Source organism: Pelecanus crispus, chromosome 6, assembly GCF_030463565.1.
Source record: "Pelecanus crispus isolate bPelCri1 chromosome 6, bPelCri1.pri, whole genome shotgun sequence".
Lineage (NCBI taxonomy): Eukaryota > Metazoa > Chordata > Aves > Pelecaniformes > Pelecanidae > Pelecanus > Pelecanus crispus.
In genome coordinates, this window is record NC_134648.1 from 47446071 (window position 1) to 47459900 (window position 13830).

The 13830-nt window shown below is 58.5% G+C and overlaps 2 protein-coding genes across 2 annotated transcripts in view; one reads left to right on the forward strand and one right to left on the reverse strand.

Annotated features, from left to right (window-relative positions):
- The first annotated feature begins 208 nt into the window (after nucleotides 1–208).
- On the forward strand, nucleotides 209–2150 carry NPC2 (NPC intracellular cholesterol transporter 2). Its single transcript, XM_075712695.1, has 4 exons — nucleotides 209–293; nucleotides 384–491; nucleotides 741–913; nucleotides 1550–2150. The coding sequence occupies exons 1-4, from the start codon at nucleotides 209–211 to the stop codon at nucleotides 1634–1636; spliced, it is 453 nt and encodes a 150-aa protein (XP_075568810.1). The 3' UTR covers nucleotides 1637–2150.
- A 1563-nt stretch (nucleotides 2151–3713) lies between these two features.
- The window catches only part of LTBP2 (latent transforming growth factor beta binding protein 2), a 72317-nt gene continuing 62200 nt past the window's right edge, over nucleotides 3714–13830 (reverse strand). The window contains exons 23-35 of the mRNA XM_075712855.1: nucleotides 13433–13558; nucleotides 13213–13335; nucleotides 12852–12983; nucleotides 11524–11649; nucleotides 10599–10742; nucleotides 10133–10324; nucleotides 9930–10010; nucleotides 9190–9318; nucleotides 8828–8968; nucleotides 8418–8585; nucleotides 7609–7884; nucleotides 7230–7379; nucleotides 3714–3880 (exon numbers count right to left, since the gene is read on the reverse strand). Coding sequence (XP_075568970.1) covers nucleotides 3714–3880; nucleotides 7230–7379; nucleotides 7609–7884; nucleotides 8418–8585; nucleotides 8828–8968; nucleotides 9190–9318; nucleotides 9930–10010; nucleotides 10133–10324; nucleotides 10599–10742; nucleotides 11524–11649; nucleotides 12852–12983; nucleotides 13213–13335; nucleotides 13433–13558 — 1955 coding nt within the window. The remainder of the gene's footprint in view (nucleotides 3881–7229; nucleotides 7380–7608; nucleotides 7885–8417; nucleotides 8586–8827; nucleotides 8969–9189; nucleotides 9319–9929; nucleotides 10011–10132; nucleotides 10325–10598; nucleotides 10743–11523; nucleotides 11650–12851; nucleotides 12984–13212; nucleotides 13336–13432; nucleotides 13559–13830) is intronic.

Here is a 13830-nt window from a genome sequence, read left to right on the forward strand (position 1 = left end):
CGGGGCTGCGCCGCTCGGCCCCGGGGCGGGCAGGGGAGCGCGGTCCGGCCCCCGCCGCCCCCGCCGAGCCCCCCCGGCCCGGCCCCGCGGGCGGGGCGCGGCCCGGCCCAGCTGACCGGCGGGCGGGGCCGCCGCCCTCATGTGACGCCGCCGGGAAGCTGCTGCTGCCGCCGCCGCCGTTCCCGCTCCCGCTCCTGCCGCCGCCGCCATGGTGCCATCCCCGCTCGCCCTGCTCCTGGCGCTGGGCGCCGCCGCCACCGCCCTGGCCGAGCCCCTCCGCTTCGTCGACTGCGGTGAGGGGCTCGGGGCGGCGGGAGGCAGCGGGGGGGGGGGGCAGGCGGGGAAGGCCCGGTGAGCCCGGCGAGCCCGGCTCTTCCTTGCAGGTTCCACAGACGGCGTCATCCAAGAGGTGAACGTGAGCCCCTGCCCCACGCAGCCCTGCCAGCTCCACAAGGGAACATCCTACAGCATCAACGTCACCTTCGCCAGCAGTAAGCATCGCCCCCCCCCAGCCCGGGTGCCGGGGGTGGGTGGGGGGAGGTGATCCCCTCAGTGTCCCGCTGCTTGGAGGGGAAGGGTGGCTGGAGAGGGGTCCGGGTGGGAAGAAGTGGCCGGGGAGGAAGAGCGTCGCTTAGCTGTGTTCTCGCAGCTTCTAGGCTATGTCGAGGGCGGGGGGGGGTGTCAGGTGGAAACCTGTTCCCTGCTCCGGTGCCATGCTCGTGCTTCTCCGTGTTCTGCAGAGATCGAGAGTCAGGGCAGCAAAGCAAAGGTGTACGGCGAGATGCTGCATGTAGATATACCCTTTCCCATTCCTGAGCCTGATGGATGCAAGTCCGGGATCCAGTGCCCAATTCAGAAGGGCCGTTCCTACAGCTACCTGAATAAACTCCCTGTGAAGAGCGAGTACCCCAGTGTAAGTAAGCAGGCAGCTGGTCCGCTCCTCAGCGCTACGGTCCTTCCTGGGACAGTCCCACCATCTGCCTTTAAGGAAGGATACCTTCTCCTGTGGTGGTGGGGAAGAGGTTAGAAGACTCCTCAGACTATCTGGTAGTGCTTCTGCTGTATGACTCTGTCTCAAGTTCCCACTTTGGGACAGACCCAGCAGAAGAAGCAGCCTGGCTGCAGCCCCTGAGAAGTGGCTTGAGCTGCCCAAGTATCTGCCTGTTCTGTACTAAGCTCATACATAGCCTCCCTGCAGAGCCTGCTGCATTCTGCCAAATGCTCCCAAACTGGGGCTGCTTGGCTCCAGGGTGCAGTTCAGCTGAGAGGTTGCAGCGTGTTTCCACTCTCTGAGTAAGCAGAGTGGGGATCCAAGTGCAATGTGTGGCTGTCTCACGTGCCACGCAGCAGAACCCTCCACCCATGTAAGGTACTCGAGGAGCCACCGCATGAGCGTGGCCCACCCACTGCAGTGGGGGTAATACCCCAGCTCAGTCCTCTTTGCGCAGAGCTCCCAGGACCTCCTTGCTCCGCACAAGTAACAACTCCCCTGTGTCCTTGCCTTGCACTTTCCTGAATGCTTTCATTTCCCTCTACTCTTCTCTTTCAGATTAAACTGATTGTGAAGTGGGAGCTGGTGGATGACCAGGACCAGATGTTGTTCTGCTGGAAGATACCAGTTCAGATCACCAGCTGAGGAGCCCTGCCATTCGTAGGGCTTGGGGAGGGGAAAAACAGAAGACAACACAGGCCAAATTCTTTTATATAATAAGCATTTCTTACTGCTTCCTTCAGAGCTCTGCAGCCTCTGAGCAGCCAGTACTGTGTTCCTGCAAGGTCAGCCATGGGTAGAGGGCTTTTACCCCATTTAGAGCCCCCTGGGGCGTTCTCACAGCAGCTCAAGCGGGAGCAGTGGCTGCTGCAGGAGTGACTGAGCATTGTCCTCTGGCCTTTGGCTGGTGTCTGAGCTGCTACCTGGTAACCCTTCAGTGCCTCTTCTAGAATGCTGGCTGCATCTGTCCTCCTGTGCTTCTTCTGCCATCCCCGGGATGCCCCTGGGAGACCTGCATTTGCCATCCATGCAGCTGAAGGAGAGGGAAGGAGAGGAGGCTTTCCCCAAGCTGGCAGCCTGCTCTGTCTTGTGCCCCTGTTTGAGCCAGCAGGACTGCAGCTGGGAAAACTTCCTTTTTGTGGATGCAAAGCCAAATGGCGTTCAGGGATGATTCTTTTTCTAACCAATGGTTTGCACTACTACTAACCTGGAGCTCCTGGGAGCTCCTGAACCTCTTTTTATAACTTTCCTTTTAATAAAGGCTAGACAAAATCTGCTTGTGTTGTCCTCTGTGAGTGAAGAGGAGCAGGAGGAAAAACAGGGTGGCTGGGCATCTTCTGGTTGGGGCTGTGCTGGTCTTACTTCTCAGCTGAAGGCACGGATGGAGGTGGTATACTGGCCTGAGTGTGGGTGAACTGCGAACAGCCAGGCATCTCTGCTGATGGCTGCCAGGGTGTCCAGCTGGCAATGTCTGGTGGTGCTCTGGCCTTGCTGGTCCTGTGCTGGCCTGAAATTGTGTCATGGGCTCCCTGAGGAGGTGGTGGTGTAGAACATGGCCTTTGTTGCTGCAGCATAGGTAAAGGCCTTTCTAGTGAGGACTCTGGGGCTGGAAAAGCAGCTCCCAGACCTGTCCAAGTGCTCTTGCCAACTGCAGAAACTTACGTGCTCTCATGCTTAAACTGCAGCCCCCTCGTGTGTGAGCAGCCACAACCGCTGTGCTGTCTGCGGGGGCTGGATTTGGCTCCTGCGGCTGGCACTGGGCTGGGGCGATAAGCACGTATTTGGCCTGGCAAGGGTCTCTGCTCTGGCTCAGGAGAAGGAGGAGGCTGGGTGCCAGCATGAGAGAGGTAAGAATTGGCTTATGAGAGTGGGGTGGTCTTGCCAGGCTGGACCCACAGGGAGGACGTGGCTTTGGTACCCCTTGGCAGAGGCAAGACAAGCACAGTTCTGACCAGCCCCAGTGTCTTGAGCCACAGGGGCCCAAAATAAATGTTTTATTTAACAACATAAGAGAAGTTTCCAGCAGACTCGGTTAAAAAAAAAAAAAAGTCACCAACAACTTTACAAAAAGGAAGCTGGACCTGCTCCCTTGTCCCCCTGCCCAGCCAGTGCAGGGCATGAAGGCAAAGTGCGGGGCTAAGGGATGCGCCTGGGCTGGCTGCAGGGAGGGCTGGCCCTGGGGCCCCTCCAGCCTCTCCACCATGCCCCCCAAGGGTTAGGCAGCAGCTTTAGAAGGCTGGTGTTGACATCCCCCCCCCCCCCCCCCGCCCCATCTCAAAGCTCTGGCCTGGGGGCTGGATGCTTCACAAGGAGCGGGGCCAGCACTTGCGGTGTGGGTGAGGCTTGTTGCTAGGTCAGTGCAGCAGTGGTAGGGAGATGAACCCCCTTTTCGGCAAGGTGAGGTGGGGAGGCTGGGGCTGCGTGGCAGGGGAAGGTGTCTCGTGAGCCTTCTCAGCATGGGGCGATGCGACAGGTGCTGGGGGCCGGGGTGGGCTCTGCTGCGGCAGGAGCAGGGGCTGGCAGCGTGGAAGGGTGTGCAGAGGCTGGGAGCTCAGCCCTGGCCCGTAGAGAGAGGTGGCAGGGAAGTTGTGCGCTTCAGAGGGGAAGGAGCGAAGAGCCTCGAAGCACCCACAGCCCCGGGGGGCCTTTCTCTGTGCTCCCAGGTCCCAGGTGCCCGAGTCGTGTGCCGGAGGGGAGCACCTTCACCCCTGCTCCCCTAGAGCTACGCTGCCGCTGGGCTCTGGACTGTCTGGGGCACGCAGTGGTGGGGCTGGGCCAGGGCCACGTAGCCGGGCAAGCAGTGGCAGCGGTAGGAGCCCTCCGTGTTCTCGCAGGTGCCGCCCTGGCACAGGGGCTCAGAGCCGCCCACCTCCTCGCACTCATTGATGTCTGCAGGGAGGAGAAGGACAGGAGTGAGCTGGTGGCACAGCAAGCACTTCCAGCCCACAGCCAGCATCTCCTTGTGCCCCTGCCACCCCCCCAGCTGTCCCCCACAGGTGCCCCATGCCCCCCCTGCCATACCCAGCACTTCCAGGATGCCCACTGCAATCCCGCCAGCCTCCCACACCCCTCAGCACATCCGCAGAGCTCCCTCAGTCCCCAAGGGTGACATCCCCAGTGTTTGGCATCCCCCAGCACAGGAGGGTGCCCCCCCAGCAATGCACACCCGATAAGGGCCCCCCATGCTCTGCAGCTGGTGACATCCCCAGGTTAGCAGCTTCCTGCTAGTAAGTTGTGCTGGCGTAAGATCTGGGAGAAAGGCTGCCTCCAGCCTTGGAAAACACCCTTTCCTGATCTGACAAGGCCGATGGTAGCCCTGAGAGGCCGATTATCACCTCCAGGACCAGAACACAGAGGGACCTCACTCTATACAAACAAGGGCTTGTTTTATCAACCTGCAAACTGTGCCAAAGGGCTCAGTCGGCCAGCTCACCGCTGGGCTAGAATGTGTACGCAAGCCCTACAGCAGTTGCCCCGCTGCGACGGGTCTGCTCTGCTAAATGCACTTCCCTGCCTGAGCTACCCCAACTTGTGGTGGGGCCACCAGCTGGGAAGAGCATCCCTCTGCACCCCAGAGCCCTTGTTTGCACCCACAGGACCTCCAGAGCCCAAATCATCACCTGCCAAAGCAGGTCCAAGCCCTCTGACCACAAACTCCAGCCTCACCCCCCGCAGATCAGCAGGGAGCGGGAGTGGGGAGCAGCTGGTAGGTTCAGCTGGCCACCCAAGGGAGAGAGAAAGCCCCAGCAGTGACCGATGGACCCCAGGAGAACTGAAGAGCTCTGCCACCCCGGGGACCTCGGGTTATCCCTGGCAAAGGTGGAGGGGGCCATCTGGCAAAGAAAGGGAAGTGCAACCCCAGGGAGGGAGGCTGGAAGCAAAACTTCCAGGTGCAGTGGGAGGAAGCACAGCAGTCACGGGAGGGAGGAGGAGGAGAGGGGTAATGTGAGATGAGAGAGCTTGGGGAACAAGGCAGCCTTCGTACACAGCCAAAGCAATGACTGAATGGGCACTGCGGTCTTGGGCTAAACCTCAGGACCAGAACAGCGCCATAGATGGGATAGGCTTGCGCAGAAGCCCACGGAGGGGACGTTAGGCAGCACATCAAGGGAAATGTGCTCTGCAGCCTTGGGAAGTGGGCGGAGACAGCCTTGCTGGGTGCTTCAGGGAAAGGTAAAAGGGGGGAACAACAGGTAGGCTGGGCTGGCTGTGGACCACCAAATAGAGAGGGGAAGTAAAACAAGGCTACTTTAGCCCAGAGGCACCCGAAAACCAGAAGCAGTAGGTTTGTACTAGCAGTGCACACGAAGCTCTGGAGCCTGCCCGCTCAGGCAAAGCGGGGAGGCAGGCAGCCCCTCCTGCAGGGCGAGGGCAAGTTATCCCCATAGGGAGGCGAGAGGGGAAGCACTGCAGCAGCCGCAGGAGTACTCTAAAGGCCTGAAATCAGCAAGGTAAAAAACACAGGGATGACTAAGCACCACGTAGGAGAACCAAAAGGAAAAAAAAACGAGACAGGCTTCAGTGTAAAATCAGTGCTAGTTAGTCCAGGACATGAAAAGCAACAAGCAAAGGCTCCATAAATATGTTAGCAGGAAACAATGGGGAATGTCGGTCTGGTCCTTATCGGCGAAGGAAACAAAAGCCAGCCAAGCTGGCTGGAGCAGCTAATGCGGGCTTTGTTCCAGCCATCATAAAAATGCTCGTGGTCACCAGACAGGGTGCAGACCATGTTTGAATTGTTTAAATGAGGGTGCAGGAGCACAGGGAGGGAAAGGCCATACTGTGATGGAGAGGTTCGACAATCGGATAAAGCTGTTACATCCATATTGCTAAAGGCTTGCTGCAACTCATCTTCACATGCTTAATGCTCCTGCAGTCCCTGAAAAGTTGGCCGTTCTCTCTGACATGGTGGATAAAGGAGGTCTCGGAGACCCGAGGAAGGATAAACCTGGTATCTTCAGAAACAGAGATGGGAGAATCCAGACTTACAGACTGCTCACCCCCATTCCCTTAAGCAGATCAGGTTTGTGAGTGATTAGGTCACGACCCTCCAAAGGATATCAGGGTCATTAAATAGTTGGTGCAGATCTGTTAAGGCCTGATTACGTTAAGCCCATCTGGTTCCCTTTGCTGACTTGATAACTGGTATGTCAGATAAGGGAGAAGCGGTGGATATGATGTGCCTTGGCGATGGCTAGGATTTCAACACGCTCTCACATGACAACTCAAGCAGACTGAGAAAATATGGTCTACGTGAAACCGTGGCAATTGCATGAGAGGCTGCAAAGCTGCACTCCAAAGATAATTAGCAATACCTGGCTGTTACAATAAAAGCCATTTAAAGCATAGCTTGCAGAGGTCTGTTCCTGACCCCTACTCTGTTCAATATTGTCATTAAGGTGGACAAAGGAAGAATCCCCATGATTATGAAATGTATGTGTGTGTGATGCCAGCACTCGGGGGGGAGGGGGGGGGCAGGGAGAGGGATCAAACTCATTCTGACCAAGAAGAGAAGCGATCCAAAATCAACCAGACAAATTCACTGAAGGTAAGTGCAAAGCACTGTGGCCAAGGAAAGGGAAACAAAGTGCACAAATGCAGAACGGGGAGTAACAGCTCAGGCAGCCATTCTGCTCAGCAGCATTTGGGGAGGCAGAGACCATAGGTTCTGCAGGAAGAAGCTGCATGATTGTGTTGTGCAATAAGGATGCTGGGAGCTGGAGTTAAGTGCTGTGCCTAAGGAAAAAGAGGGTCTTCATCCGCCCTGTTGAGCGCCCGGGGCCTCAGCTGGCTGGGGGAGCTGCGCTGTGAAAAGGATGGAGACATGGCACAGGGGTGCAGAGGAGATGCAGAGAGAGGCTTTAGAGACCGTGTCTCATAGGGCAGGGTGGAAAGTGAGGAATTTCACCAGGGCAGTGGTGAACATAGAGGAAAGTAAGCAGGGATAGAGTAACAGCGGCTGGTGATGTACGAGAGTGTTATGCGACGAAGGGAGCGATCAGCTGCTCCCTGAGGTGCCCTGATTCAGCTGCCAGCAGAGAGCGGCCGGCTGAACCTCCAGGCCCGTCCTCCCAGCCCTGCGGGAGGGAGGCACCAGCTCTCGGGGGCTCCCCCGGCAGCTGTCCCGGCCAGCACCGCCAGAGAGCGGCAGCCGCCCTGGGATGCCGGGGCCGGGCTGCCCGCACAGCCCCGGCGGCAGCTCCCGGCAGCTCCCGGCCTGGCCCCGGCAGCCACTCACCCACGCAAGCCATGCGGGTCATGTCCAGCTGGAAGCCATCAAAGCAGTCGCAGGTGTAGCCCTCCCGGACGCGCACACAGCGCCCGTTCTCGCAGCCATTGAGGATCCCGCACTCCTCAGCCTGCAGCCCCTCGAAGCCCTCGTAGAGGCCTGGAAAGCAGCAAGACGGTGTCAGAGCGGGGTGACCCTCTGCCCGGCCACGGAGGGGACGTCGGGCACGTGGCGAGATGGTGCTGGTGGGGCCAGGACCAACTCAGAGCAGCCAGGAGCAGAGCTTGCTCCAAGCCTGGAGCATCCCAGCTGGGGTGGGAGCTGCCAGGCAGTCCCCATGGACACAGGCTGGGTGGGAAGGCACCTCTCTGTGTCTCCCAGTACTCACCAGTTTGGCTAGGCAGGTAGCGGGGCGGGGACCGCCCTGGGCCATGGTGGAGAGGGCTGCCACGAAACTCGCTGTTGGGTTCCCTCCGAGGGAAACCAGCATCGGGGTTTCCATACTCAGACTCCAGATAGTTGTAGTAGGGGCCCATATCTGGGCTGGGAAGGCCATAGTGGGGGTCTTCCAAGCCCGGTCCATACTCATACCTAGGTCTTTCTCGGAGCTCAGCCCCTCTCTCACTGTCTTCGCTGGCCCCGTTACACAGGAAAGCAAAATCAGCTGAAGTGGTGAGAGAAAAGGAAGGGTCAGTGCAGCCTGGCTCAAGAAAGGTAGGTCTGCTATGGCCAGAGAGGGTGCGTCCACACCAGGCCAGCTGAGGCAGGCCTGCATTCAATGGCCTCCAAAACTGCAGCTCTGTAGTTTGCTGACGGCACCCCATCTTCAAGAAGACCAGCTCCTGTCCAGGGCCAGCAAGTCCTTGAGCAGTGAGAACCCCAGTTCCCAGTGTGCTCCCATCCCGGGGTGCCACTGCCTCACCTCTCCTAAGCTAACCAGGAGCAGCAGATGCACAGAGCACTCCCCTCAGACATGTCTGACTCATTGCAAACCAGTTTCAGGTACATCCTACCCACTGGTGCAGCTCAGTCCTGGAGAAGTGGGGGGTTGACCCACTCCTTGGGCTGGCTTTGGCCATGCAGACAAGAGGAGCCCTCTCTGCAGCCGTACGCAGCCAACCCTGCCCAGTCGACCAGCAGCAGCCCAGCCCATCCCCACCTCTGCCAGGGGATGCTTGCCCAAGCCACCCTGCTCACCGGAGGACCTGTCAGGACAGAGCGCGCAGTTCTGGCCCCAGGCTTCGCCGAGCCGGCAGCAACACTCAGTGTACGTGGTCTGCTCGCCGTGCAGCAGGTCTTGGCAGATGTAGTCGGCGACAGTCTGCCAGCAGACATCCAGGTGGATTTCATACTCCTCCAAGGCATCTGTGAGTGCCACGAGCAAAGGATGCCATAAAAATCATCCAGAACAGTGCCATCCCCCATTGTCCCAAGAGGGATAACCATGTGCCCCAGCTCCTGCCCCCCTGCCCTGGCTGCACGCTGTGCTGGCACTGGCACCCCTCAGCATGGCATCGAGCCCCCACCCGCTGCTCCCTCCTGGGAGAGCCAGCTGTGGGGTGAGATGTGTGGGGCGAAGGTGTGCTGCGGCAGGGGCTCGGGCTCACCTGCCCTGATGGAGAGGTTCACACACCGGTTGCCGGTGGCATCCAACACGAGAGGGAGGCTGCAGAAGCAGTGGTAGGAGCCGTCTGTGTTCAGACACTCGCCATTGATGCAGTACACTTCGTTCTGACACTCGTCCTGGTCTGCCCACACACAAGGACAGAGCAATGTTTCAGGCTGGCAGACACTGGCAATGTGACCCCTTCCCTGCCACCTCCTCTTTCATTCCCCGGGAGGGTCCCAGAAAGCCGGTCACCCAGAGCTGGCCCTGTAGCACGGGCAGCAGGGACAACTCTGGGTGCAGCAGCACAGGTGTCCCTCTGCACACGGTGGGGGCCCCCGCTGCGCTTTGAGGCCATCTTACCAACACACTCAAGCCTGCTGGAGTCATAGAAGTAGCCTGTACGGCAGAAGCACTTGTAGCCTGGCACTGTGTTCAAACACTGTCCGTTGCGGCAGAACTCATTGCCAAATATCTCACACTCGTCCATGTCTGAGAGGGATGGAGGGAGGGAGAGAGCGTCTCAGGGAGTAGAGCCGTAGAAGCAGGGCGGGCTGGGTGCTGTGCCCGCAGAAAGCCGGCATGGTACCTTGGCCTGGATTACTGTCAGGTCCCTGAGTGAGCCCCCCACCTCTCCCACCAGCCACATGCCTGGGAGCACCCACAGGCAGAGCAGGAAGAGGGATGATGGGGAACAGGATACTTTCACAAATAGGAAATTCATGTGTGTTTCTGGAAGGTCAAGAACACAACCCCCTGAAGGTGAAGTGCCAAAGACTGACCCAGTTGGCCACCAGGAGATCTATCAATAACTGGAAGGGTTGTGTCATACTGGACCCCACTCCTGGTTCGAAATGGGCATGGGGGATTTGCACTGAGAAGAGTCACTGCCAGCAGTGAGGCAGGACTGGAGGAAGGGGCACTTCCAGCTCGGTGATACTGGCAATCTGGGATTTCTCTGGATAGAGGAAAGCAGCAGCAGGATGTTAGCATCCTCCACCACAGCCCTGGGGAAGATATTCCTGTGGATGCATCTCCATGCAGGGCTTTGCACAGCACCCTCTCTCTTCCTTGGAAGAAATGAGAGAAATCAGTGGTAGTACCTGTGAAAGAGACTTTTCCTGAGAGCGGATCTTCCTGGGGAACATAGCCCTTCCCAAGGGGGCAGATCTCTCGGTATTCCACTGGCCAGGAGGCAGATGCCAAGGGGAGATGGGAAGAAAAGAAACGGCTCGTTAGTGCAACCAAGGTGGAGCTGGCAGACAGAGCACTGGCCTTGCCTGGTGTGGTGGGGCCACAGTCCTACCTGTGCCCGGGATGGGGCAGGGGTAGGTCTCACAGTTGTCACCCCAGGCTGCCCCCACAGTACAACAGCACTCCTCCTTGGTGATATTCTTGGCCAGGACGCTGTCACACAGGCGAACGTCGCTGATGTGATAGTAGCACTGCTTGCGCTCTGCACTGTCAGAGAGGTGGGCTGCGTGTGTCTCAGGGCCCTCTAGAAGACAGCAGAGCAGGGACGGGATGGGGTCCTTGGCACCCCAACACGGCATCCCACACCTAGGAGGTCCCAGAGCACATCCATCACCAGCAGCATGGCCTTCCCAGGTCCCCACTTTCAGGCTCCTCAGCTCTCCCCAAATGAAAGCTTGCCCATGCCTGTGTGGGCTTGTACATCCCTGGCAGCCCCTCAGCTTCATCTCACCCCAGCCAGGGCTACCACGCTCCTGCTCTAGCTGCCACCCATGCTTCTGTCATAGCTGCCTACTCACCCATGGCTGCTCGGGGCTGGCACTGCCCTGCCTCTGTGTCGTACTCCTCGTGGTCGCTGGGGCAGAGGCAGAGGAAGGATCCCTCCACATTCTCACAGAGCGCAGTCCCGCACACGGCGACCATCAGCTCACACTCATTCACATCTGCAAAGCAAGGGGCAGCGGTGGCAGCTGGAGCCCTGCCTCTGCACGGGCAGCCTGTGCATGGTCTGCAGCATGGGGTCACCCTTCAGCAGGGAGATGGAAGCTGCTACGGACAAGCTGAGAGCTCTGTTCACACCATGGCTCAACACAAGTCTGGCAAGAGCTTCCTGCCCTGCTCTCAGTAGATTCAAGGAGCCTGAACTCCAGCTTGCAGTGAGTCACTGGATCACGGGATCATCCAGGTTTGAAGGGACTGCTGGAGGTCTCTAGTCCAACCCCTGCTCAAAGCAGGGTCAGTTATGGGATCCCACCAGGATGCTCAGGGCATTGTCTTGTTAGGTCTTTAAAACCTCCAAGGATGGTGACTGCACAGCCATCTTGGGCATCTGTTCCACTGCCTGCCTGTCTTCATGGTGAAAACATTTTTCCTTATATTACACCCTGCTTGTTCTCTCTGGGCACCCATTGAAGTACCTCTCTAATACCTTCAGTGCCTCCAGCCCCCAAGCACCTCCTTTCCACCTGCACAGAGAAGGGCTCCATGTTCACTGGGAGCCGCTCGCTTTTTCATAGAGCCCAGCTCCTTTGCAGTCCCAAGGATCTGCTGTGCTAAGGGGAGGGGTTTTGCCTCCATGAGCTGCCCTGTCCATTTCTGGGATTCTCCATGAGCGGGTGCAGTCGCCATCCATACCCCAGGAGCCGTCACATAGTGGGGACACTAGGCTGGCATCTGCCAATGGCTCTCCCTCACTGACTGGCAGAGCGATCGTGGGAGACTCACCGACGCAGTAGTGCCCAGAAGGCGAGCTCTCATAGCCACGGTCACAGAGGCAGCGGAAGGAACCATCTGAGTTCTCGCAGAAGCCGTGGCTCCCGCACAGTGTCTCGTTGGCGCACTCATCTATGTCTGCAGCAGAGCAGAGAGCAGGAATTGCCCCAGACCCCACCTCTCCCAATGGACCACCCCCCACCCAGGCCCTTCTGCTCTGACCCCAAGACCTGGGGATGAGGCAGGCATTCCCTTGATGTGAGGGACTAGGTCTTGCTGCCCCACTCACTCCCCTGCTAAGATTGTGTTAAGAGAAGCTGCCTGCAACATCCAGAGCTGCAGAGAGGCCACATGGATAGAGCGACAGGAGCAGGGTGGGAATGGGAAATGGATAGGAAGCATGGGAAGTGGCTGGCAGGGCCAACTGAGGGTAGCGCAGGTCCTTGCAGAGGTGTAAAGGGACACAGACCCTACAGGCTCACGTCAGCAGGAGATACAAGGGTACAGCTGAAGTGTATGGGGCAAGTGCAGACAGATCTAGGATGATGCCCTCCTGCCCCATTCTTCTTGATCTGTTCCTTCTTCAACTGCTACAGTGCCAGGGAAGTATCTCTGCCTTGCCCCAGCCTGGTGGGGTTGGACAGTCACAACTGTGTCCTCTGCCTATGGAGGGCAGGTTTACAGACCTGCTGGCTGCATCCCACTCCCCTCCTACCACTGCACAGGGCAGATTTCCCTGGAGCAGGCAGAGCAGCCACGTGCCCACAGCCCACTACTCCCAAAGCTGGGAGCAGCTCCACATCCTAAGTCAGTCCTGGCGCAGCCCTCAGCCCAGCAGCTGGCAGCAGCTCCTCCTTGCTGCAGCCTTCCCTGAGCTGGGGGGAGCCTCAAAAACTGCAGAAACTCCTTTGCTCTTTCCTCTTTGCTGGAGCCTGAACTCCAAACCCAGACTCCCCAACCTAGCACATAGCAGCCTTTCCCCTCACCCAGCCCTGCCAGGCAGGTGACTGGCACAGGCAGCAGCCCCAGGAAGCACAGCTTACAGGGAGCTGTGGTCCAGCCCCAAGCCTGGAATGGCTGTAACCTGCCCAGGACTCTCCCCCAGCGGAAAGCAGCACAATGCGGTGTCTGTTCCAGATGCCAGGAAGAGAGAAGTCTAGACACAAGCAGGCAGCTCAGCCAAGAAAACAAACTCTCAGCATTATCTGCCTCTCCACCAGCCACACGCTTCCTCCTTCTCCTCATTCTCCTTCTTCTCCCCCGTGCCACTTGCAGAGATGTCCCACAGCCACCCTGTCCCTGCCAGGAGGAAGGACAGGGACACCCGGGGTTGTACTCACCAATGCAGTCACCCAAGGGGGTCCAGTGGAAGCCAGGCTGGCAGCCCATGATACAGCGGTAGGAGCCCAGGCTGTTCTGGCACCGCCACGTGCCACAGATGGCATCCCCATACTCTTTACACTCATCCACGTCTGCAGGGAGGAGGGCAAGGAGATGAGGATGGTCAGATGGGGACCCTGCTTGCTCACTGCAGCACCTTGGTCAAGTTCAGTTGGCCAGAGGCCCTGAGCCATTGCTAGTCCTCCTTACAAGTCACCAGCAACTTTGGGTGCTGGGAGCAGAACTGCCCTCCCCCCTGCACTGGCTGCATCCATCCCCCCGAATCCCAGGGGGCTGATCTCCCCAGTGATGAGCTCTCACCCACGCAGTCATCAATCTCCTGGGAGTGTTTGAACCCATTTTCGCACAGACACCTGTAGGAGCCTTCTGTGTTCAGGCACTGGCCTTGCGAGCACCGGGACTTGTCTGCGCATTCATCCACATCTGCAAAATCAGGCCGAAATCATCAACCTGGATCTCACAGCAGGGGAGGGAGCAAAGGGCAGGACCCAAGGTACATCCCTGCCATCCTCCAGCTCACCTTGGCAGCTGACTCCGCCAGCCGTGTTTGAGAAGCCAGGAGCACAAATGCAGAAGTAGGATCCGTGACTGTTGAGACACTCACCATTGGGGCTGCAGATCTCGCTGTTCAGGCACTCGTTCACATCTGCAGAGGGAGCAGAGTCAGGGCCATACACCCAGCTCTGGGGGACATCCTTCACCTAAGCCACATGGATTCCCTCTCCCCGGTCTCTCACAGGCAGCCCTTGCAGGGCTCCTGGCCCCTGGTTTTCTTGTCATAGAGACAGAGATCTTCCCTGTCCATGGTGACCCTGCATGTGGCTACAACCTTATGGATGTGCCATGCATGGTGGCACCATCTGCCTTGCCACTGGCATGGTCCCTTCTGAGAAACAAGGAGGATCTATAGGGAGGCTG

Bases quoted from the DNA above. Each gene is read 5' to 3' on its own strand.
- NPC2 (XM_075712695.1), top strand. From the start codon at position 209: ATGGTGCCATCCCCGCTCGCCCTGCTCCTGGCGCTGGGCGCCGCCGCC. The intron at 492-740 runs GTAAGCATCGCC...CGTGTTCTGCAG, and splicing joins CAACGTCACCTTCGCCAGCA to AGATCGAGAGTCAGGGCAGC. The intron at 914-1,549 runs GTAAGTAAGCAG...CTTCTCTTTCAG, and splicing joins TGAAGAGCGAGTACCCCAGT to ATTAAACTGATTGTGAAGTG.